At 34.8% G+C, this 27,505-nt stretch overlaps 1 protein-coding gene across 5 annotated transcripts in view; it reads right to left on the bottom strand.

The window, feature by feature from the left end:
* Positions 1-14,817: 14,817 nt before the first annotated feature.
* LOC143223567 (uncharacterized) overlaps positions 14,818-27,505 on the bottom strand; it is a 50,025-nt gene continuing 37,337 nt past the window's right edge. For 3 of the 5 annotated variants that reach the window (XM_076451677.1, XM_076451675.1, XM_076451679.1), the window contains 6 exons: positions 27,101-27,297; positions 24,694-24,794; positions 19,517-19,624; positions 18,989-19,160; positions 17,155-17,337; positions 14,818-16,918 (listed from right to left, as the gene is read on the bottom strand). In XM_076451677.1, the coding sequence (XP_076307792.1) occupies positions 15,147-16,918; positions 17,155-17,337; positions 18,989-19,160; positions 19,517-19,624; positions 24,694-24,794; positions 27,101-27,297 (2,533 nt within the window). In that variant the 3' untranslated portion in view covers positions 14,818-15,146. The remainder of the gene's footprint in view (positions 16,919-17,154; positions 17,338-18,988; positions 19,161-19,516; positions 19,625-24,693; positions 24,795-27,100; positions 27,298-27,505) is intronic. The other 2 variants (XM_076451678.1, XM_076451676.1) reach the window with 1 other exon arrangement.

The raw sequence follows: 27,505 nt of genomic DNA on the forward strand, positions 1-27,505 counted from the left end.
AAGATGTTTTGGTGTTTGATCACATGTCCAAGTCTATGCTTGAAAATCTAATAATATAATTTTAACAGATTTATAAAGAAGGCTTCAAACTGAAACGAGGAATGTGTTCATTCACGTGCACAGAAAATAAGTTCCTTTTTCACATTGTAGGGAGAGATGGATTCTCTGTGAATCCAGTTAGAAAAGCTATGTGAGAAATTAGCTTCAACTTGTAGCCAAGTGAGGATTCAGCAGTTCCATTGTTCTTGCGTTAATATATAGCCAACTTCTCGAAGACAGAAACATCACTTCTGCTTTCAGAAAAACTGAGGTACACTTCAGATGAAGCTAGGAACTTAACCAAGCATTTTGAAAACTAAAGCTTGGTTTAATGGATGCATCAGCATTAGCCTCATAAAAGGACAATGAGTTCCTGTTAGACATTGATGTAGAAATTTTGCGGGATATCGTGTTGCTTATGAGCAAAACGAGGTACTAGTTTTAATCAAAATAAAGCTGCATCTTGTTCTACTCAGTTTGAGACATGAGTAAATTTAGGGAATATCATCTCCAAAAATAGCACGGTTGGGAGATCAAAAGACATGGTAGAAAGACAATTCTTCAGAATCTATGCAAATATGCACATTACGCTTTTGCTTTGACACATATTTAGCTATTTCTTAGTTTCTACTCGGTTGTTTATTAAAATTTAGATTTACTTCAATATTTCCCTTATCCTTCTGTTTTAAAATGTACCTATCTAATATCAAGGCAAAAATCAGTTAAATCTGAGAATATTGCACAACCGTAAAGGATAGAAAATTGTTTACTATTGGTTTTAGAATAACAAAGTCCTTGTTTCCACAACTGAAGTATTAAACATGTAAAGTCATCACTAAGTGCAACGCTTTGTTGTGTAGGCAATCTTGTCTCTCCACCCTTCTCAGCCCCAAGCACTTGTGATTACATCAGTCATCTTCTCTTTGTGCAGCCAAATTGTTAAATTGTCCAGGACTCCCCAAAGTTTACCAAATATTCAATCTCCTCTCTCATCACATGCCCAAAAAATGCTGCTTGTCTTTTCGGTATTTTTTATGGATGTTTGTTTGTTCCTGCTTGTTGTAAAACTTCATTTGTTTTCTAAGCTTTGTGTAAATCTCTAAACATTCTGAGAAGGAACCATATTTTGGCCACATTAATAATTTTTCTATGTTTGTTTATTGTCCATGATTTGTAATCGTACATCAAGAATGGTTAGATGTAGCAACTAAGAACTCTTTGTGTAATTTCATTGATATACCTTTGTCATTCAATATATTTTTATCTTAATCTTTTCTTAGTCTGTGCAATTTTGCTCTTGATCTCATTTGGACATTTCCATCTGATGTAATCTATGTCCCTAAGTCTTTCAACTCGTACATTTGATTCAGAAGTGTCATATTTTGGACTGTTATTTTTCTTTGATGTAACCATTGTTTCTGTTTTATTGGTGTTTGAGCTGCACTTCGATTACACGCTCTATGATAGCCCTCATGATGTAAAGTGCATTAACTGTGTCTTTACCTCTGACAAATCCATATTGTTCCTCTGTCATTTCAGGTTAGCTTCCAATATTGCTTTCATCATAACTGTCTCAATATTTTTGTCAGGTGGCTCATAACACTTGTTGTTCAGTGTGGTTCACATACATTCGTGCCTGGTTTCTTTGGTAGTTTATATTGATTTTGATAAAGCTATTAGGATATGGCCTGTTTCATAGATGTTATTTTAAAAATTCATGGCCTTGTCAATACCAAACTCATGTAATCCCTCAGTCATTTCGATTCTAATCCAGGTGATTTTCCAGCTTTAATTTTTATTTTAACTACACATCTTAATTCTTCCACAACAGAAGGGCCCTTAAAATTATTTCTAAACACAGTTTTCAATTTTTCGTCATCGTAAAGCCCTTTGATGTATTCTAACCACTTCTCCAATTTTTCTCTCCTTTACATGTATAGGTCTTTTTTTGATTTTTAGCAATCTGTTGATGAAGATGTCTGTCTCCCACATATTTTGTCAATTCTCTTACACATTGCTTTCGAGTCTTTATTAAAAAAACACACACTTTTTTTTGCATCTATCTTTAGCCAGTTCTTTTATCGAATGAATTTTTCTTATATTTATCTGTTTTGTTGATTGTATTCTTCCTTTTCCCCATTAGATTCAAAGTACGACGTGCCATCCGTTTTTTCTACATCCGTAAATCATTCGAGTACCTTGAATTAAACAAAGTAACGAACTAAAACAGTGTTGTTTACTTGTGTTTTATCATCTCAGACAAATCATTGAATTTTCGCGTGAAAACAACTCGTTTTAGTAATTTCCTTTTACTTTGTTACAATTTATTAACAAAATATATGTTGTGTTTTTATTCGGGAATGCTTATACATGGCTTTAAATAAGATTTTTTGTTGGATATTCAAAGACCAGAAGTCATATGGTTAAATGATTATTTGGATGTTAACATAAAAAGTCACAACAGTTGGACGAACTGTTTACATTTTAATGACAAAACTCAAGAATGTGGTTAAGGCTAAAAGCTGTTGTTCTTTGTTGATGTTTTACCACTTATTTTTTTATCTTGATGTTACTATTGATTATGATTATACTTGTTTTGCCTATGAAGAGACCTACCTTCTGAAAGTGCTCGGTTTATAGTTTTTATAATTTTGTATCAGGACTTTTTGAATCTATGTTTATTTTTTTAACATCACGATTATACTTGGTTTAAGATGGTTTGATACGGCAGTGCCAGGAATGCAGATGCCTTTTTAAAAAATAGTTTTCCTAAAGGTTTGTTTTACCAAACCATTCGAAGTATATGATCGTCGTAGCTTTTCCAGTTGAATGTGCACGACAGTGATTTTAATGACTGATAAATTATTGCATTTAACATTTTTATTTCTAGGCATGATGATAATAAAAGTACATGGTTATAAAGTGTTCTCGGTTACATAAGTTATAGTACACGCGCATCCATTTGGGCTAAGGTGTCATGATTTATTGTCAGAAGTCATTTCCGTTGTTTTGAAACATCTTTCTATTAACGTAACAGCCTAATTTTCCCCAGAAACGTAATTTAGCTGACCTAGATATAGCTCACATTGTCCAGCATATTCTAGGTTGTTGTTTTTTGTAAAAATAAAACGAGTCATGGAGGAAGAATTGCTTTGAAGACTACTTCTAGTTGACAAACAAAACACTACTGGAACAGATGTGTGTGTTTTCTTATAGCAAAGCCACATCGGGCCATATGCTGAGACCATCGAGGGGAATCGAACCCCTGATTTTAGCGTTGTAAATCTGAAGATATACCGCTGTACTAGCGGAGGGAATTGGAATAGATATACGACGTTCCTTGGTAACAGTTTGTTAATAGGCAACAAATATAATATTTAATCAGAATATAAAGTATCTATGACTAATGAATTAAAAGTGATTTTGATTGATTCGAACTTTACATCAAACAATGTTTCTTACACACACACACAAAATTCCTGTATAAAGAGGTTGAATGTATTACAATAAAGTGTTTCTGGAGCTTTACCATGTTGCTACGTCTGATCATGTCCAATCTGATATCTATGCATCTTAACAATGACTTCTGCAGCGTAGTTTTTATTGCAAAAGAGTTCACCATAAAGCTGTTGTCTGAAGCATACCACACCTTCTTGCAGATTTTCCACAATATATCTATTGTATAAAGACGACGAATTACCAACATGTTTCCATAACCCAATCACAAAGAAATCAAAGGCTCTATGTTTCGTAACTTGAATGGTATTTCTTCCACTGGACTGACATGAATATCTAGTTTATTATTCAGCTTCTTGAGGTTCATGACAGTTGAATGGATATGCTATGAAAGTAACTTACGTACACCAAAACCTTCATAGTGTCGCACACTTTTGCATTAGGCATGTGGACGAAATTTGCCACTAATGTTTTTGTTACAAGATGATACATTCTGCTTATCACTTCTGGGGTATGATTTACTACAAGTCTCATTTAGGACGCTTTGTTGAAATCTATATGAAGCTTCAATGGCTGAATTCTCAATTAATGTCTGCACTAATCATCCCTAATTTTAAAGTGACAGACTGGAAAGATAGAAGTTAGTACACTGAACAAAAATATAAACGCCACATGTCAGACTTTTGAGTTTTTATTAACATTAGGGACATGCAATATATGAAATCAACCAAAATTCATTTTGTTATTGAATAATCTTCAAATCACTGTCCATTACATCTTGATATTGGCATATGAACAGGACTGTCACTCCTTCAAACATGGTAGGAGTCAGGCTGAAGAAATTCACTGTTCAGTATCTTGTGTGTCCACCATTTGCTTCTGTCAGAGCAACACATCTCCTTCGCATCGAGTTCACCAGGTTGTCTATGGTGGCCTGTGGGATGTTATTCCATTCTTGATGGAATGCCACACGGAGGTGACGCACATTATCCGGAACTGGAACACGGTCGCTAACACGTCTCTATGGGCGACATGTCTGGCGAATACGCAGGCCAGTCCAGAACTGGAATGTGCTCAGTTTCATGGAACTGGGTGCAGATCCTGGCAACATGTGGTCGGGCATTGTCATGTTGGAAGGTGACATTATGCTGCCGGACAAACGGCACTACAATTGGGTTGAGGATCTCGTCCCGATATCGTTGCCCATTCAAGTTCCCCTCAATGAAGTGCAATTGTGTTCTTTGCCCATACACGATGCCTGCCCACACTATAACACCACCACCTCCATGTGAACAAGACGGATGTGGCGATCCTGTGATGGGGTGGTCACACGTGGCCGATGTGGATGAGGTCGATTTGCAGTACTGCCCGTCTGTAGAAAACGAACTCTCAAACGTCCTATCGTCCAATAGTGAGCATTCAGTTGCACAGTGACTGCTCTGGTGGACATTCCTGCTTCCAACATGCCAATGGCACGTTCCCGCATGACTGGAGTCATCTGAGGCATTGCTGCTTTTGTCAAAATTTGACATTTTGGGGTGGCCTTTTATTGACCCCAGTATAAGGAGTGTCCGAGTACTGCTCATTCTGTTTGAGCAGCGTCTGGATATGCCACATCCATGCACTCAGTGACATTAACGCATCACTGAGCAAATGCTCACAGGCAGTGGTAGACTCAAATTTGGAACACTAAACAAGAGAAATATCCATTTTGTACAAGGAGAAGGAGTATACACTAACTTTGGGTGATACTCTTCATGTGACACAAATATTTCACATGGGGCATTTATATTTTTGTTCAGTGTAAATACCAACCATTACCAACTATTCTTAAGAAACGTAAAAAAAAAGTTTAAATTTTTGTTCAGCATACGAATATGAAAAGACTAATTTCAGATATTTGGTCTCTCTGAACGGATCTGGATTATATTTGAACCTTCAATAGAAAGATTGAAGGTTGATATTTCATGAACTACTAAGGCAGAGTTTTTATAATTCTGTTTAACATCGTTTGGAAAATAAAAGGGTGGTGGTTAGGAACTTTACCTTGTAGAATTTTTAGGATTATTTTATTTCTACTTCAAATTGTATCCGAGTATTACGGGTGACTACATTCCCACAACTGGCTACAGACAGCAAAAGGCAATAAGTTTGGTGTTTTGAATTTCGCGCAAAACTACACGAGGGCTATAAGCGCTAGCCATCTCTAATTTAACTGTGTAAGACTAGAGGGAAAGCAGCTATTCATCACCACCCACTGCCAACTGTTAGGCTACTTTTTTTTACCAACGAATAGTCGGATCGACCGTCACATTATAACGCCTTCACAGCTGAAAGGGCGAGCATGTTGGTGTGACGGGAATTCGAACCCGCGAGCCTCGATTAGAGTGCCTTAACCACGTGGCCATGCTGAGCCTTGTACGATAGATGGAACATCTCCAACACATTGGGTACCATGGTTACAGACTTCATTCATCAACATTATGTTGGGAATAAGTACTGATAATGGAAAATAATTCGTTCTTAAATCTACTAGGTTACATACATACATACACACACCCATGCATTTTAAGTGCGTCTGACGATTCCTACTGTAAAAAAACAATTTTAGTAATTTAAACAATGAAATACCTAAAATACTATAGTATTTGTCTTTTGTTCGATGTACCAGATTTCAAATAAAACTTTTAATTTAAGAACGCAGTACCAAGCGTCGCACTTCAAAGAATTGCCAATTTCACAAATAATGTACAATATACAGTAGAACCTCAACATAGAGGTCACTCTTCTATCTACGTTCATATGCCCTCTATAGCAAGGTACTCTTAAAACTTCAAAAATGAATCATATAAAGCTGGATTCGAAATTGCCCAAACCAAATTCCTGAATTTTAAGGGCCTCCATTTTGTTTGATGAGGGCATTTAAAGTCATTCTATTACATATATATAAAGTGTTTTTGCGTATACTGTGAAAACGTTAACTAAACAGAACAAAGAAATATGTTTGTTTTAAATGTATTTTCATTCCATATTACATGCATATGTAAAAATTTACTACAGATATTATGTAGTATAATATCTATATAAAAGTCACAGATATTATGTGAGATCACAAATACATGTATAACAAACTTATACTCTTATTCTTTAAGTCACTGGTCATGTGTTTACTTTGTAATAAAATTTTTAATAGATGATTATTTGTCACACTTACCGGTAATGGCGTTGTTGCAGTTGGTCCTCAAAGGCCACAACGGTGGCTAAAGTGTCTGACGAGCCTCGATGAAGTGCAAATTGTTTTAGTATGACTCTCTCGAAGGCAACAGAGCACGCGCACATTCCTTCCCCGAGAAATGCAAAATGTATCCGCTTATGTATCTTACAGTGTTTACAATGGGAATTCTCCAGAGTAATAACATTGCACTTTTAATCTGTGAAAACGTTTGTTACGGTATATGGTTTGCAACCGATCCAATAAAAATCGCAGATGTACGAGTGTCAGTCACCCTTCTTGTTGTTTGAAATTTAATTCTATACCGTATAGGCATACAAAGATATCTGTGCAGGTAGTTATAAGATCATTATCCCTTTCAGCAAACTTATTCATCAAATAATAAATACTCTTTGTACTGAAATTCTTAAATGTTTATTAAAACACAGAATAATAATTAAAAAAATACTTAGAAAACAGAAAAAAACAAAGATTTTGAGTACTGTAGTGTTATGCTTAAAGTTATTTTATGCAATTTTGAAAATAGCTCACTAAAAGAGGTCATAAAATGTGCACTTTAGCCTGACCACACTGAAAAAGTCAATTGCTCGTTATGTTAAGAGCCTATATAAAGAGCGAGACTAAAAGACACTGTCCTGAATCTGGAATATCGACGTGCCCCATGTTGCAAAATTTATTTTGGTAACAAATAGTAGAAGTAAGAGACCGAAAATATCTGCCTTTAACGGTGTGATGCCCATTAATCTAGGCTCAACAGTAACTTTATATAAGTGTATATATATACACACACACACTTAGAAGATCTGTACGTTGTTGTGATTTCCAACTAAACAGTATTCACGAATATCGTAGGCCTACACCAATTCTCTACCATTGATAATGGTTGCATACTATAACAATCATTCCAAATAACTTACATCTGCTTGGTTCTGTTGTGTAGACCGTTTCAAATGAGGTCACGTTCATTTCAAGGAGTAATAGAATACCTGTGCAGGTTAGTTTATCTTCCTTCAATATTTTTATCTCGTATGATCGATCCTACAGGCTATATTAAGAACGCTAGGGTTATCTTCATGATCCTTTCCCACTGACTCCAGATATTTGCTTGTTAATTGATTAATAAAGACGTTATTGAAAATCTCTTTACCCCAAGCAGTTAATTACACACATATACTGGAAAATCATGAAGCCGGTCAGTAAAATTAACAATTTATACATATAATAAATATTTTATTTATTTTATTTTTGTATGTGTTCTTCTCTTGCTATCAAAGTTCATTATTCTCTACATCATATTTTCGAAACCTGCGTTTTGTAGATATCCATACCAAGAGAAAACTGACCATTTTGACACGTAAAAAAATACGTTTTTCCAGTAAAAATACTGACAAATTTATTTCAAGTTAGCTTAGTGTGTTTGTATAATAGATGCACAGAACTTCTGAAGGATTAGCACGTGTAAAATGCTGGAACAGTGATATTATACGAATGTTGAAACTGTTGTTTTGTTCACATTTCACCGTTCGTGACGACGTAAAAAAAATAGTACACAAATTAGTCATAGCCACGTCCTTTAGAGAAGCTGATGTGAGTTGCGGTATGCACGTTGTTTCATTCAGGTCGGGATAGCTTGTTATATTATATATATACTAGTGATATTGGTTTAATTTTTGTACTAGATAATACTGTTATCAAATCCATATTACATGCTAAAACTATGACGTCATCACTGTCTTAATTCAAAGATGGCGCCCACTTTCCACTACACCAAACCACCTTACATCAAAAAACTCCAGTAACGGAATATAAGCACACTAATAAATTTGTTATCACAGTATCTTCATATTTATACAAAAATGATCGTACCTGATGGGTTTAAATAATATTATATTATCAACCCGTGATTTTGCTACTTTTTGTCAGCATACAAAACCAAAACAGCAAAAGGTTGAGAAAGTGCGCTCTAAATATTTAAATTACATATTTTTCATCTTAATTTAAGTCCACTCATTCCGGATTGTGTTTATTCGACATATGTTTGTTCACTTTCACGATATACGTTTTATCATTCTAGTATTTTTTTAGTTTATTCCAAACTGTAATTGTATATGTTCTGATAAAAGTTAAGCCATTTCATAACCTACCCAAGACTTCCACGTCGGTTTCATTATTGACGTTTAATTTATTTTTACATTTTAAGGATGACAATAAATACGTTTGGTTTGTTCTGAACTTCGGGAAAAGCTACACGAAGGCTATCTACGCCAGCCGTCCCTAATCTAGCAGTGTAGACTAGAGGGAAGGTAGCTGGTCATCACTACCCACCGCCAATTAATACGTAAAAAACACGTTTGGAAAGGGCCGTAATTTACCGAAGAGGTTCGGTTATATTTTTTTATTTGAGAGCAACTCCTTTCAAATTACCAATTACAGGTCACAAAATTGCTAACGCATCAATTTCAATTACTTGAACAAAAAAATCAAGTACAAACTTTTAGTTCGTAATCGATATGAGATCTAACTGTTTCGGACTCAAAAAGTCAAACCTTTTAGATTAATACACTTGACCGCACCAAAGGCCTCATACATTAATTTACTCCAATTTTGCCTAAAAAATTCAATTTGAGGACAGATTGCTAGACATTCTGTTTGTTGTGTTTTTTTTTTATTTTCGCACAAACCTACACGAGGGCCATACGCGTTAGCCATCCCTAATTTAGCAGTGTAAAACTAGAGGGAAGGCAACTGGTCACCACCACCCATCGCCAATGAATAGTAGGATTTACCATCATATTATACACCCACACAACTGAAAAGGGGAGCATGTTTGTTGTGACAGGGATTCGAACCCGCGATTCTCAGATTACGAGTTGAGCGCCCTGATCATCTGGCCATGCCGAGCCTGAGCTTAGTTAAAGGAAATAAAAAAATTAAAGAAGTCCACTCAAGATAGAAATATTTTGTATTATTAAGAAGGCCGCATCGATTTTTTGCTTCGTTCTTGTCTACGATCAACGAGCAGAAGCTTCAACGCCACCTATACCAAAACTAAACGTTTGCACCAACCCCCGGGAATTTCGTTCAGAGTCAGCTAAAAATTTTGATCTCTCTTTACTTTAGTTATTCGAAGGTTAACCGTTGGTACTTAAATTTATTTACCTCGCTTTCAACTTCTAATTACAGGCGTCGTGTTATTATTATAAATAGTCTTCTAATTCAATAACATCATCTAAATTTATATAAATTTTGTTTTTGAATTTCGCGCAAAGCTGTACGAGGGCTATCTGCGCTAACCGTCCCTGATTTAGCAATGTAAGACTAGAGGAAAGGCAACTAGTCATCACCACTCACCGCAAACTTTTAGGCTACTATTTTACCAATGAATAGTGTGATTAACCGTCACAATATAACGCCCCCATGGCTGAAAGGGCGAGCATGTTTGGCGTGACGGGGATTCGAGCCCGCGACCCTCAAATTACGAGTCGAATGTCTTAACCACCTGGCCATACCAGGCCTTCCTGGTGAGTAATCAAATCGAATCGGGTATACGAACACTTCACGCATAGTACAGTACAAAAATATAGCTAATAAAAGAGGGAATGAAAAGTCACATAGATTAATTCACACTAATCCCACTTACAATAATTTCAAGTGTCGCGACTACTGAAAATTTCCTCTTGTTTTTAATAACAATAACCAACTTTTGTTTGGCTTTATGATTTGTGGAGTTGATTTCGAAATGTTTTTGCTTGTTTGTTTTGGAATTTCGCACAAAGCTACTCGAGGGCTATCTGTGCTAGCCGTCCCTAATTTAGCAGTGTAAGACTAGAGGGAAGGCAGCTAGTCATCACCACCCACCGCCAACTCTTGGGCTACTCTTTTACCAAGGAATAGTGGGATTGACCGTCACATTATAACACCCCCACGGCTGAAAGGGCGAGCATGTTTGGCGCGACGAGGATGCGAACCCGCGACCCTCAGATTACGAGTCGCACGCCTTAACACGCTTGGCCATGCTGGGCCAAATATTTTGGCAAGTGAGCAGGATAGGTTCTCTTTTTCAAAGTTATATGAGTTACCTTTCTTTAATTTTTAACAGCAGAAAGAAAACCACGTAAGGTAGGAGACGTTGCTCTAACGTCAGAAAGCCAATCTAATCAGGATTAGTAAACAATACAGAACATTTATAATTAAAAAAAACTTGTAAAAATACAATGTAAAATTTGTGTATAAAAATCTTTATTTTTAATTTGTTTTCTAAGTATTTAATAATATATATATTATATACACGAATTAAGCGAGAGACCTAGAGAAGTGTGTGCCATTACAGTTGTTAGATCTGTTTGATGAACTTCAACACCAACAAGTATAAAAATATGTTCCAACTGGAATCCAGCAACTACACTACCATTTACTTACCAAATAACGTAATGTTCAGTTAGGTATGATAAAGTTAGGTTTATCACAATTCCAGTTTGTGTTTTTATAAACGTTCTTTCGGGGATCGCTTGTTACGGTTCACGAAACATTTCATTATACATATTCATACTTTGTAATTACTTTTGGCATTTGAAAATTATACAACAGGTAAACCAGGTGGAATACTGTATAACCATACAACGGCGTAATGGAAAAATAGGTTTCTGGTTTACGATTTATTTGTTCATAATGAATGAACACTTCACACACAGTGGACTAAACAGTCAGTTCCAGGTTGGAAACCATACGGTTCATGCATACCCCGTTCTTATTTTCGGACTGTGCATCAGAAGGAAAACGTAAAGTTTGCAGTATCCCCCACCCAAAGTCACCTATTAACCGGGATTGACTGCCACTCTTACAACACATCCACGTTTGAAGTGTCTAGATGCACCACATTTCGAATCCAAGACCGTCAAATCCTGATAGAGTAACCACAAAACAAAGTTTCTGGGTTTTGATTTATGATATCACACCCGTAACTGTCAATTATTAAAACTATTTAATACTGAGAATTGTCCAAAACCTACGACACAAATGCTTTATTTCTTTTACTCTCGTCCTCCGATGGGTCAGCGGTCAGCCGCTGACAAAGTTACAATGTCTGGGGTTTAAACCCTAGAGGTAGAAAGCGTACAGTACAGCTTTTGTAGCGAAGTGTTTCTAGGTTTGTTATGAATTTCGCGCGAAGCTACAAGGGAGCTATCTGCGCTAGCCGTCACTAATTTAGTAGTAAGACTTCAGGGAAGGCAGCTAGTCATCACCACCCATCGCCAACTTTTGGGCTACTCTTCTACCAACGAATAATGAGATTGACTGTCACTTTTATAACGCCCCTACGGACAACATGAGGGGGTCAAGGTTCCATCAGACGTCATTATCTTACTAACAATTCGCCAGAACTACTACTACTTAACTCTGTTCAATTCGCCCTTTTTAAACAGGACGATATTGTTTACAGCAAATAACAATCAAATACTTTAACCCCCCCCATAAACAAATATGGCCTTTTTTTTTATATAAGTACACGTTATTCAAATAAAAGTTTGGCATTACTACAAAATTTCCAGACCAATATATCGTTTTGGTTTTTATATACAGGAAACGGGATATATTCGAACTTAATATATTTTAACAAATAATAGAGGGACTGAATGTTACATTACACCCTCCTTCCACAGACTTGTGGTTACAGACACGGCTACACAATCTGCGAATCGCGGGACAGAAACCCAGCGCAGAATATTTAAGTATGCTTCGTCTGTTTTTCTTCGACCCCCCCCCAAAACAACAACAACAACAAACAAAACAAACAAACCTTGAAAACAGTTAAAACTATATCAGGAAATAAAATCATATACGTGCAAACATTATTCCATATTACTGTGTTTAACATAAGTTGATAAAAGCTGAGTTACATAATTCTCTATCTTGTATATAATAATCGAATTTTAGAAATAGCTTTAGAATAAATTCAAAAAAGGGTCTTTAACACGCGTGTATAACATTACTGAGCTGATACATCAAAGTATTTATATAAAACTTGCTTGTAAGCACTAGAAAATATATATACCGTACTATGTACTATGCTATCATAGTATATATAAAATATATATACCGTACTATGCTGTCGCAAATCAAATTACTATTTTTATCATTAACACAAAACGTTTTGCTTTCTGTTGGTTCCGTCTGGGGCGCACGTTCTTATACAGCAGTAGAACTTTCATTTTATGTTTGTCACAGGCTTATACATCTGGCACAGTCCCTAATTCTCAACTGCCAACCAGAGCGAAGGCGAGCGACTGGGAGCAAGCCACCTCTAATGTTTGGGTCACTCATTTAACAACCAATTGCCATCGTCACCCAGGTTCCCCCAAAGGCGAGAATGTTCGTCACCGGGTTTCGATCCCGTGACTCACAGATTGTGAACCGAGCGTTGTACCAATTGGTCTATGTCACGGCTGGTGTAGAACAGTGGGAACAAAGCACATCACTTTTCCGTGATTTTATACCAAATTAAATTTGTTAATACTTCATTAACCCTACATACACCCTAAAATATTTATACCCTATTTAAGGCAGTTAAGTTACATTTTCGAAAAATCAGATAAAATAAACTGAAAAACGTTGGAAAAATGATAAACCAGTCTTCAAAAACCACACAAACATATATACTTTATAAAAGCAGACGAAATCACAAATATGTATAACTTCAGTTAACGTGTATTTTGTGAATATTTACGACACTTTACAAGATTAAAATTCACATGTCAGTCTAAGATAAAACAAGCAAACGTACGAAGGTGAAGCACACAAGGAACTGGAACAAAGTTTTGAAACGTTACGACGTAAAATAATGAACTTGTTATTTAGATTTAACGAATATTTGTGAAAGTATTTATGGGTTTTTAATTTGTGGCGTATGTACACGAAAACATTAACCCTAGTTACTTAAAAGATGTATATACAAACGTATATATATATATATACACACATGCCACGTTGTTTCGTATGTGCCCTTGTGTGTATAAACATGATTTTACTTGTACATATTTGATGACAAATAAAACGCCTGCTTTTCGGGTTAGCAATTACAGAATCAAAACTTTTCCACCGATGTATGAGACAGAGAAAACACTAACATAGTACGATTAAACCTATTTTATGATAACTTGTTAATAGTATTTCTAAACATCACCTAATCACAACAGCTACTCAAGCGATTAACGAATTAATGGTTCCATTATATGCTTCTTTCGTCTTTTTTGTATGTTCTACCCAGTGATGGTTTTGATCAGTTCTGAAACATTATGATGTTTTCCCTCATGATATTTTATTGTTCTTCACTTATAGTTTTTGTTCCCCAAATAGAAATCTCTAACACAGTATTCCATACTTTATTAATAAGAGTTTATATATATATATATATATATAAAAAACGTGGAACTTTAACGAGCATTTCCGATTGGTAAAGCGGTATGTTTTAAAAACTCGTGTACGCAAGTTTTAAGTAGATTAATGAGACATTCATAGAAATTCTAACAGACGTACACACTAAATGAGAGCATATTTAATGCTACAATAGGCAATAGCTAGAAGAATAGGGTACATTCAAAGCATCAAAACACACACCTCTACAAATAAAATAAAACAAACCCTATGTATATCTTTAGTAAAGACAATTTCAAAAACAAAAAACAACAGTACCTTGTGGTGCACTGAATACATTTCTCATTGTCCATCTTCATGATAACGTGTGAAAGATGTCGAGTTCCCATGGATTATTTCACTCATTCAATGTACAGTATCTCTTCAGGTTCATCACTCACAACTGGCTCAGTGACTGCTGGTACATCAGTCATTCATGTTACAGCTCTCTTAAACAATAATACCCAATGACCAGAAAACTCGGCAAATTATAGCAGCACAATATTAAAGCTCAAAAACTTCATACATTTTGGTTTACATATACAATGATAGGGCTATTAATTCACTAAAACATGCCTTTTGTTACTAAGACTAACCTGTGATTAATTTTTCTTTTTCTAACCACTTCAAAATGTCGTGTATTCCTAAAGTTAATGCTGACCTATACATAAACACCAACGTCCACTATTCAACAATTTTATTGTTGCAGTTTCTTATGACATTAATAACAAAACTATTTGTAACAACAGTGCTATGTCTCAAGTGATGTAAAAACATAATACACAATAAAAACATGTCCTGCATTTTACTGTAACATAGGTTTCGAAAACCTTCATAAACAGTATTTAACTATTAAATGAATTTCCTTGAAGATAGTTGATTTTCTGAAAGTTCAAGCTAGTGAAGGCATCTTGTCTTGATTTCACCAAATTTACACGGATGCAGTTTACACCTTTATAACAAATTTTAAAGTTCAAAACTATCTGACTGTCACTGTAGCTGATTTTTGTCATTTATTTTCTCCATTTTCTTGAACTTTTACATTTTCTTCACTTTGTACAGGTTTACTGTGTGTACTTGAAGTCTCTTCACTACCTGATTTGGAGCTATCGTGATCACATTTCTCTTTAGAATCCCTTTCTCTTGGGTGCTTCTGTTGAGTAGCTTTTTCCCAACTTCTCTCTCGATCCTTACAATCTCTATCCATATCTCTATCTTTATGTATTCCATGATCTCTTTCATTGTATTCCCCACGATCCTTCCTCCAATAGTCTCGTTCTCTGTCCAGCCCTGTTCTTCCCCTTTCTCTTTGCCAATCATGGTCATCCCAAACTTCATTTCGTTCCCATGGTTTAGGGAATGGAGGATGATCAGGGAACCTCTGTTCAATATTTTCCCTGTCATTCATTAATCTTCCTTTAAAATCGGGTCGTCCAAAGCGTGGATCAAAAAATTCTCTAGGAGGAGGAAAACCTGGCCGAGGCCCCATCCTATCAGGACCTGATCCAAAGTTTAAACGAGGTCGATTCCAACCAAAAGGTGGTCCTCGTGGACCAGGTCCCATTCCCGGTCGTGGTCCATTAAAATCCATTCTTGGTCGAGGTCCACAATAGGGAGAAAACCCACGTGGTGGTGGAGGTCCTCTTACAGGGCTTAGGAGAGGTGGCTGTGAAGGAAAGTTAATTTGTTCTGGTGGTGCTGGTCCTCTAGGTCTTGGACCAAAATCAAGAGGTGTTTGTGGAGGAGAAAGTAAGACCTTTCTTTCATTCTCTGGTGAGTTCTGCTGACGGACACTGTCACTCTCTGTTTTTTCCTGAGTCTCACTTTGCTGTTGGCTGCTGGGAAGAGAAAACTGAGATGGTTGAAAGTTTGGTCTGGGCGGAAGAAACCGAGGCACTCCTGAACCACCAGGAGGCCCAGACTGTTGTTGCTGTCCTGAATTATTATTAGACAAGGGAGATGGGTGCCTCATGTGAAAAAAACCTGGATTTGGTATTCTAACACTATTATGTCCTTGACCTTGGTATGGACCTGCCATCTGTGAACCAAGACCTGCAACAGGTGGGTGAGGAGCACTGTAAGGTATACGTGGAGAACCAAACTGTGATGGAACTGCCACTGTGGCTGTAGCATTAGTCTCTCCTGTACTAGATGTGGATTGTGGTAATTGACTGGCCACTGTTCCCCAGGGCACTGGTCCTCCCTGTAATGCACCACCTTGAAAGTGTCCAGAGGGTCTAGTTAGCGGCTGAAAGCTTCCGACAGGAGGCAAGAAAGGCATCCGTGGAATGGTTGATTGAACTGGAGGAGGAACTCCTGTATGTATCTGATCAACTGATGAAACAGTTGGCATAGTATTTGAAAGCGAGGGAATATGAGGCAGAGATGATCCTGAAGATGAATCTCCACTAGTTGTGGTAATGGTTGTTGGTTGTTTGTCTGTATTGTTCGATTCTATGGGCAAGCAAGTCCCTTCTTCTTCTGTTGGAGTCGCATCTCCTGAAAGATCCATGGCCTGAGAGACAGCATTTGTTGTGCTGGGAGATAGATGTGTTGACTGAACCACATTTGGGGCTGTACTAAAAGGCTGAAGTTGTAATCCATCACTGGTGATAGAAACTGGAGCCATACTAGGGACAGGAGGCAATCCACCCATTACGGTCAGAGAATGGCCTCCAACTACTGGTTGTGTGTTTTGAGACATCATCATTACTGGGTTTCGAGGAGCTCCCACAGGAATTTGCAGCTGAGGGATTACCATGGATGGAGCTGGTACCATGCCTGAAAATAAAAACAGAAAAGAGGATGATAATTTTTTTTTTTTTACAGTTATAACACACTATTTAAACTTTGTTTCCAAATCTTCTTGTTATTACTACAAATGTTTTGAATCAAGTACATATACTATTTAAATTCTGTGATAAGAAAATGTTAACTAGAAAAAAAAAACACACACACAGAATCCATACATTACCTATGGGAGAAGTGTGTGTGTGTTTTTTTGTTTTGTTTTTTACCTGGCACTGGTATTCCAAACTGTGGCTGAACCATCTGAGGAACCATCTGCATGTTTATTGATGGTAGTCCTGGTACTAGATTTGCTACAGACTGGTTAGCTGCACTTTCCTGATTCTTTACAACCTCTTCTTTGGCTTGCTTTAAAGCTTCCTCTTTCTCCTTCTGTCGTATCCTTTGTTGTTCTATAAAGATACGTCATGAAAGTCAACTCTTTTCAACTAAAATTTGATGATCAGTTGTAACGGCTTCTAGGAAGTTCAAACACAGTAAGTAAAACTCTAAACAAAAAGTCTAATGACATGTTTTGTGGTAAAATTTCCAGGAGATACAATCTTTCAAACAAAAATTAGTTTAGGGTACACCGGAGAGCAACTGGTACATGTCGTTCTTTAAATACATTTAAAATTGAAGTAACAAAAAAGGTATATCACAAAATTAACATTTTTACTATACCATTATACACATTATGTATTAGGTGTTGCCAGTTTTCTTATCTTCTGTAACTAATTTTTTGCTTGGCTATAAAGTTAAAAATTTTGAAAGACTACTCTAAAATAGATTATACTTCTCACATCATAGAAGTTGAATGAAGTGATAAAATATAATTTAAAGGACCCATCTTTTAATCCTTAAACATCATACTTATTGTTATATTCCCAATTTTTTTAGATTCTAATGTGATTGAAACCAGTGTAATGAACTGTATTTTTTCACCTTCTTCACTCATTTTCTGTGCCACATCCTCACCATGGTAATCTTTACACAATGTACTGAATTTGCAATCATCAATGCTTTCTGCACATGTACAACATACATCTGTACAAAGGTCAAAAGCTCACAGAAGAAACTTTGGTAATTTTATATTCTCTTACTTTTATCGATTCATCGTGCATTGGTTTCACAACTGTTTAGATTTTATGTTTTAACCACACGAGTATTAATGTTCAGCAACATAAAGCAAACTACAACATTGAGATATGAGACACAATATCATAGTTTTTATACTGACACTAGAAAAACAAAAAAATAAGGTTTCAGAGTTTCTCAGTGGCACAGATATACACAGTTACTAGTCTATATAGATATAATAGCACTGTTTGTCTTACATCCACATTGCTAACTTTGCAAAGTGTGAAGGTTCAAAAATTTTCAGTTTTGAACTTTGAACTTTTTATGGACATTTTTTTACCATTATTTTTCCCTTGTACAAGTCTTCACCAAATTCAACATAAATATCTGTTGGGTCCACAAGATGCACAGAAATTTCCAGCTTTGCATTTTGTGTTTTTTATTTTTTACCACTACTTCACTCCTTTTTGATGGACCTTTATCAAATTTGACATGAATATTCGTCAAGTACCACGTGGAGATACCAGCAAATTGCAATTTCAAATTACGTGTTTTCTACAATTATATATTAGAGAAGCAACTTTTCTTGTCATTAATCACAAATTTACATAATTTCCATCCAGGGGGTGGTTACTTTAGCTACTTTTAAATGTGTTTTTTATTTTCTCATGATGTTTTACAATATACTGATGTCACTGATGTTTTTGTCAGGTATACTATAAAAGAGAAAGCCTAGATTCTGATACTGTTCCTCAGTTTGTTAGTTTACAAAAACAGATTTTCTCGTAAAATTTGTGTATTTTTAAAGAGCAACTTTTTTGTCTGGTGATAATATGCACATCTACCATTGTGATCTCAAAACAACTTGAAGAGACCATGAAGTCTACATATTCAGTAGTACTACAATTATGGACAACTGTGGAAGCTTGGTATTAAAATCAATATTATGAAGACATCATACTGTTAAAACAATAGCTTCAATACCTTTTAAGTTGCTGGGAACTGACTGTTCGTCTATCACACCACCTTCTTCCAGAGAATCGAGATCTACAGTTTCTGGAAGTTTATCATAGGGAATGTAACTGACTCCTACATCCACTTCCCAGTAGTCCTTGTACTCCTTTCCCTTCATACCTTTACCAGGAGCCCACGCCATCTGTATGAAATCAAAACAAGCCAGCTGATTAAACTTGAAGATCTCTGTACATGTACACAAAGATGGTTATTATAATTACCTATTGTGTGTTACTTGGAAATTTATTATCCATATCCTAGAACTTTATTTCTCCAAATATATGATTATTTAATAAATATGTCTCTATCACTTTAATTTACTTAAAAAAAACCCAACAATAAACAGCCTTCTCCAACTATTATTTTTAAATACCAAGAAACTAAGAACAAATTAACTCTTAGGTACATGTAATTCTATCTATATCAGGGTATTAATTTAGTTTTCAAACTTGTATGAAATATCATGGATCTGAAAATACAAGAAGGAAATAACAATACCTTAATTGAGCTTCCCTGAAGCTTTAAATTTTTTAAGGACTGCAGAGCCTTGTAAGCATCCTGTCTTCTATCCATACAGACGTAAGCACATCCTCGGGGAGGAATCATCTGAAATAGAGTTCTGGAATGACTGATCTTGTGCAAATATTTATCAGTTTGTAAAGAGAATCATATCATTCAATATTAATTTTATAAAGGATTTCTGAAGTTCAATTATGACAAGCTTTAGTTTTTGGAACCAGGCTAAATGTAAATGTTAACATATGATTAATTGTTGAGGCTTAGTGATTAATTTATCACGTGTAATAAGAATGGTATCTGTCTCCATTATCCAAATCTGGGGTCACTTTTTGTACTCAGGAGTCTTCCTGAGGTAATTTATGGCATTTGCACACTAACATTCAAAATTTTATTGAATTACTGTTTTATGAACCAATAAGTATGATATCAAACTGTACATTATAATTCTAATTTTAGTATTATAAAGCAATTAATTTCTTAATTAAAAGGTAATATTACGAAGACCCTAAATATCAATTTTTGTGAGTCATGTGGTATGCTGAATGCAACATTCTTTCGGATTTGATGTTTGTGATACTCAAATGCAAAATCTATAGTTCCTTATGAATAAGAAACTCAAATTCTCAATACTGATATGCTAAAATATAAAATAAAAACACTCCTATCTTTTCTGCTTTTGAAGATGTCACGACATTTATTGAATTAAGCACAGTAGTTCCACCCACCTCTTCTCATTTTTGGAAATGTTTTGTAACATACACCTATTTCTATCTATGATGCCTGAATAACCATAATTAAACAAAAGCTCAGAACATCCCTCACACGGTTTTTACAGCCTGTGCAAAGTTTTTATATAGAAAACCCTATATTTTCATAGAAGATTCCAAGTGCTAAGACCTTACCAAGCTCAAAAAGTCATATTTTTTAGACCCAAGTACATTTCAGTTACTAAGTCCAATAAATTACAATGGAATTCTGTGATATTGGAATATTAATTTAAGATTCTTTGTCATTTGAAAGTAATTTTGATTTTAAGATTAAAAACACTTTTATGCATCACAAAGTTGTGAAATTTCACATTAAAAATCTCTATAACCTCTTAATAAGTATCCTCCAGATCAGTGGTTCCCAAACTACAGGGTATTTCAAATTTGAGAGGAGCACAGTAATATCGACATCTGTCGGACACCAAACAAACTACTACCTTAAAGTAGTTCATAGTTTTAACATTTGATCATGCTACATTCCTTTCTATGACATTCTCAAATGTTTGAGATATGGTTTTGTTTACTTGTACTGTCAGCTACACCAGTAACTTCTTGAACTTTCTCGCTTCTTAGATTTTGTATACAAACACCTGTCAACTCTCTGGGTCTGCCTGTAATCCAAATAACTGAAGTGTGTTGTGATCAAATGTCTGCAAGGTCTAGCAAAGTTCAGTGAATTATTTTGTTGATTTTTAGTCCTTATGCATAAAAACGAAAAAAATTTTGAACATTAATAAGATATGTGGATGGTAAACCACGGACCAGAGGCAAAGTCGTGAAGAAATATCAGAAACATGACAATTGTTATCTAGATTTTGGTATTACTTCAGTAGATGCTGATCATGAAGAGTGTCTGCAGCATGTAGTAAGTCTAAAAATTTTGGCTCCAGAGTGCATACTTCCAAGTAAACTAAAATGCCACTTAGAGACCAATAATCCTAACATGGCTAGTAAATCCCATGATTATTTTGCCAAAAGTTAAAAGAACTGAAACAAGAATCAACAGCAAGCAGTGCTTTGCTAGCATCCTATAAGGAGGTATACAGAGTCTTGAAATGTAAAAAGCCTCACACCATCGCAGAAGAACTTATTTTATCGGCTGCAGTGGATATGATGAACATTACGGTTGGTGAATCTGCAGGAAGACTGCTTTCAAAGGTGCCTTTATCCAATAATACTATCAATCATAGAATCCAACACATGGCTAAAGACATCAACGATCAGCTAATTGAAAAAATGAAAGAAAAGGAATTCGGGTTGCAGCTAGATGAGATGACAAATAGAAACAAGGATGTTAATTTATTTGCTACACATGGTTTGGATGGTGACAAAATTGTGGAAGACTTTCTCTTTTATAAAAGTATCACTGCAGGTACAAGAACCATGGCTCGTTTGAGATCCTTGGTACTTTTATGTGTGAAAACAACTTAGACTGGATTAAGTGTGCTGGCATCTGTACTGATGATGGGATGGTGGTCAATCTGTGTCTGGCTGTTGTGGAGGATTGCAGGCACTCATACAAAGCAAAGCTCTTGATGCACTGTGCACCCACTGCATAATTCAAAGGGAAGCCCTTGTGTTAAAGCACCTGAGTCCTCCACTGAACCAAGTCCTGGAAAGTGTGTTGAAAGTGGTGAACTTTATAAAAACTTGACCACAGAAGATGAGGTTTTTTAAAAAAACTGTGCAAGAATATGGGATCTGAGCACACATCTTTCTTGCATTACTGTAGCTCACGACAGCTCTCCCGTGGGAATGTACTGTCTCATGTGTTTGAATTACAACAGGAACTCTACTCTTATCTCAAAGAAGAACACGGACATGCTAAAACCTTCTTGGATACTGATTTTTATCAGAATTAGAATATCTGTGTAATCTCTTCAAAAAACTGAATGCCTTGAATCTCTATCTGCAGGGAAGCAAAACACACATTCTGAAAGCCACAGAGAAGGATTCAGCCTTCAGAATAAAGTTACTACTATGGAGAAGAAAAATGAATGAAGATGGTGACAAAGACTGTTTCCCCTTGTTGCAGCAGTTTGTTACATCCAATAATGTTGATTTGACCCATAAACTAAAATATGTTTTTTGAGGAGCACCTAACACAGCTCAGTGAATGGTTTGAATATTATTTTACAGAAGATATGGAGAATTTTGCATGGATCCAAGACCCATTCAAGGCCACATCTGAATTTAACTCTGTAGAAGAAGAAAATCTTAGAGTTGTCTTGTGACAAGATTTTAAAAACAAAATTTAGCAGCATGGAACTATCTGAGTTTCAGATAACAGTAAAAGATGAATATCTGCTGCAAAGTGCTAAAACTCAGTGAATCCTAATTCCATTTGTATCATCATATCTCTGCAAAGCTGGGTTTTCAGAGGTTACTGCAATAAAAAGCAAGTACCAAGCTAAAATCATTGTGAAACAAGAAATGAGGGTGGCAGTGCCCAATCTGATTTCAAAGTTTGAGAAACTGTACAGTACCCATTAGGTGCACACATCCCAACAGTAATTGTGATTATTTAAAAATGAAATAAAAACAGTTTTTACTTTCAATTTTAGTGTATTATTCTTTCAGATGGCTACTGAGTTGTTAGAACATAAATATTTAATAAACAGAACTGTCAGTCTTTTCTTTTTGCCTAGATGCACCATAAAAAAAATTGCTGAGGCGCTAAGGGTGCCGTGAACTGAAAAGTCTGGGATACATTGCTCTAGAATATTTACAAGTTTTTATGGATGAGAACTATTGCCTGACCCATAAACTAAAATCTGTTTTTTGAGGAGCACCTAACACAGCTCAGTGAATGGTTTGAATATTATTTTACAAAAGATATGGAGAATTATATATAAATTACACTCTTCTCGTTCTCGAATAACACTACAAGTTTTATGTATCTCTCTAAATATATTTATTTTTATTTTATTGACCTTTCAACCATGTCCAACAAAACATTCACAGAAGTTGCAATCATGCAAAACATGTGCACTTGTGTCACTGTATCCAAGAGTGTAAAACTGGTCTTTACAAAGTAATCTGTCTTGGCTGTGCTTTAGTGAACAAGTAGTTTGTAAAATACTACAGTGTATTACATATGTACATATTATTACTATTCACACATAAGTTCTTAAATTTCAGTTATTTTTCTCAGACCTAAAACAGTAAGTGAAGAAGTAAAGAAAACAATTATCTCTTGTAGTTTAAACTTTGAACTTGTTTGCTACTTGCTTTAAGTTGCTAAGCCTTATCAGAATTTATATATACATAAATAGTTTGAAACAAAAAATAATAAATTACTATATCAACACCACAGAATTCCACTATAATTTATGACGCTTAGTAACTAAACTGTATTCAGATCTAAAAAATATGATTTTTGACATAAATTATGTCTTAACTTTCTGCTTGAAATCTAGCACAAAAAGAAAGTTTCTCATGTAAGTACTTTGCAGAGGTTGAGAAAACCACTGGGAGAACATTGAGATTTTAATTGGTTATGTACATCTCACTGGGTAAAGCTAATGTATGTACACAACTATTTTCAAAAATGAGTGTGGTGAGCAGGGTCACTTGGTTGATTCACAAAATATATTGATATCTCAAACAACAGAAAAAAACAGGAGGTTTATATCTTTAGTATTCTAGTTTGTCAATACGAGTTTCAAATTCATAAGAAACTACAAACTGTGCATTTAGATATCACAAATATCTTATCTTAACCATATGCTGCACTGAATATACCACATGATACACAATGGATGTGCATGTTGGCTCATGTTTACATGCTTTATCAAGTTTCATGATTAATGACATTTACAATTTTCAAAAGAAACAAGAAAAATACATTTTATAAATTATAAAGGGAAGCTCTTCAACACCACATGATGGTTAATTAAATCCCTGAATAATCCAAGAACTACAAAAATTGAAACCTTATGGTCACATTTATTCCACAGTTATGCTCATAAATCAACAAGATACGGGAATGATTCATATAAACTTGTAACTACAACTACAGTTCTTCTTATGTTTACTTCAATAGCTTAGAACATCATATTTTTTCCTGATTTAGAAAGTGCAATTACCTACAATATAAGCAACCTTTTGAAAGAAATCAGCATAATTTCATCGACAAATAAACAAGTTTATAATAAATCACTATGGATTAAAAAATAATAATTTTAAAGCAATGTGTTCTAAAAAAACTACTATAAATTAGAGCTTCACAGACTCCAAGCTACAAACAAATCAAAAAGGTAGACAAATTAATATCAGAAGGTTTATCCTGGTCTAATATTAACTCAATTATAATAAAAAATAACAAACGAACTTACACTAAAAGCCAAATTTATGTATACTATACTAGACTAAGTCTCATATACTTACATCAATACTTGCTATAGTGCCAAACTCTGCAAACACATCATGAATATCTGCTTCTGATACAATTTTTGGAACATGTCCGAGCCATAAAGTAGTGCTACAAACTAAATGAATAATAATAATTAAACACAGGGAAAATGTTCAGAATTTCTATATATTCTCAAAAACTCAATAACAATGTCATACTACAAGTATACATTTCAAAATAACTATAATATGTAAAGTCTTTGCAAAGTGCACCATTACACCAAAATATGAAACAGTGTAACTAAACATTTGCTATACTAAAAGAACATTTTCAGTTTAGTTAACCCAAGCAAATTTACTGAACCCTTTAACAATGTGGCTTATGCCATATAAGCAATCTAACTCATTTTGAAGAACCAAAATTCATTTTTCCCTTTGGACAACAGTCACAAATTCTGTTACAAACTGTTACATCTTGCTGGGTAAGTCTAAGTTTTCTGAGACAAACCAGCTTAAAATCTGGAAGAAACATTTCTTCAAGTATTCCTAATAAAGTTGAATGGGAATAGAAATCTATAAGAGGGGAATATTAACAGTTATGTTTTATTTTCATAAAAACTCTGAAGAACAAGGCAAAGGAATACAAAGATTTAGAAACACTCAAGCTCTTCAATAAGGCTACAAACATGAAGTACAAGTTAATGCAATAAAAACCATGTTGAATGTATCTATAAACTCATGCAAATTGTGTAGGACATTGGAAATTATTAGTTGTTAAAGCAAGAAAGTTGAAAACTGGGCTTAACAAAGCAGATGAACCTTTTCAATTAACAGATTTCAAGAGAAATCTCTCATGAATATTTAACCTTTTGTGAATCTAAGAAGAGCCTGTGATATTCCATGATTGTTTTATCATACCAGTGGAAACACCCATATACATGCACAAAGAAAACAAAAACACAAATCTGCAAGAAACGTAATGCAAGCTTTCAAAATGATGTCTAGTTTTAGCTTAAAAATAATGTAACTCAGTCTTTATATCATTTCTTAGGTTGTAAAACATTCAAAAACCATTAAAAATACTTCATTTTAAAACTCAGTTTTTATATAGTTGATCAGAAACTTCTATTTCCCAAATAATTAACATGCTGCTTTTGATAATTTATCAGTGATGTTGAGAAAACCCACTTGTAGAGAAATATATATGCAAAAACAGCTCGTTCACCTGACGATGACCAAAGAAGGTCGAAACGTTGTTCACTCTTCTATGTAAAATAATTTCTCAACCCAAATGAGCCGTTTTTGCATATATTTTGATAATTTACTTTGCTAATCACAGAAGTCAGTATTTCCAACTATAAACCACAAAAATAATGGCAAAACCCAAAAAAGGTTTTTATCACTGAAGACAGGCATTAGAAAAAACATCACTATTACAATTGTAAGGTTTAGTATCTCGATATTTTTTGCTTATAATATTTATATCTTATATGTCAAGGTTAATTTGTATATTTTACTAAATAATAAGTTTTTTTTTATTTATGTGCATTGTTTCAACATCATAAACTCATTACATCGGCAGCAAAACTTTCTCTGAAAAAGGAAAATCTAAAATAAATTACAAAAAAAAGGTCCCTCGTTTTCTAAACTTCTCACAAGATTCTTCAATTCACCCCTTTAGGAGCTCCATCCATTCACATTTCTATAAAACCACTTCTCATGCTTGATGTACGCAATCTACAGTCTGCTCTATCCAATCATATTTAAACACTGCCTAGAGCTATTTTCAAAACTTTTGTTTCGTTAGTAATTGTTCAGACCACACGCTGTGACACCATAAAATGGTAAGAAAGGATAGCTGTAGTAATAAAGCCACTATCAAAAAATGGAAATTACACAAACAAAAAATTAACTACTTTTTCAGTTGAGACTGGAAAAATTTTAATTTTTTTTAAAGTTTTCTTTGTGAAAGTACAAAATAATTCAGTAAAAAATTGTTAAAATGTTGCTATGCAGGTGTACATCCAAGGTGTATCATCTGTAGTATGAACATGGTTGACATTTACTTCTACATCCTAATTTCAGGTGATTTAAATGACAGCAAACCTTAAATTCAGTATTTTTTTTAACAAGTTTTTTTATTTGGTTAGTTGGATGCTACAGAAAAGAAAGAAAATTTGAAACACATTTAAGAAATATGCTTAAAACTAAACATATATTACTTTATCATTTTTCTCACTGAAAAATGCACAAAAATGTCTCTAAATTGTAAGGACATACTCTGATGCCAATGTAAATATTACAAATTCTGCTAGACCTTAAATGCATGCAAAACATGCACACAAACATCTCTTCTAATTATGTCTGTATATAATTGTAGCAAATATTAAAATGATCAAAATTAGTTATTCATCAGTAACAGACACTCTACACTGAAACTTACCACACAAATAATTTTTCTTTAATGGAGGTAATCCTTTCTTCCTTCTTTCCCTTTCACGCTCTCTTTCTCTTTCTCGCGATCTAGATCGAGACCTCCTTTCTCGCTTATGCCTAGATCTACTACGGGAACCAGATCGAGATCTTCGTCTCCTGGGTGACCTTGATCTACTCCGTCGACTGTGCCGACGAGAAGACCTACTTAAAAGATTTATTAATAAATTTCAAGAAAGTAGAAGTAAAAACTACAGTTTAATACAGATCTTAGTACAAGTATATCATCATTCTCTTCTAGTGAAATGACTGGGTGGTTAACAACCCTTAATTTGTGAAATGAATATTCTGGTAAACTAAACCCCAGTAAGTTCTGCACATCTTTAATAGTTTAATATTTATAATTAACGGAAGA

This window comes from Tachypleus tridentatus, chromosome 8, assembly GCF_004210375.1.
Source record: "Tachypleus tridentatus isolate NWPU-2018 chromosome 8, ASM421037v1, whole genome shotgun sequence".
Taxonomy (NCBI): Eukaryota; Metazoa; Arthropoda; class Merostomata; order Xiphosura; family Limulidae; genus Tachypleus; species Tachypleus tridentatus.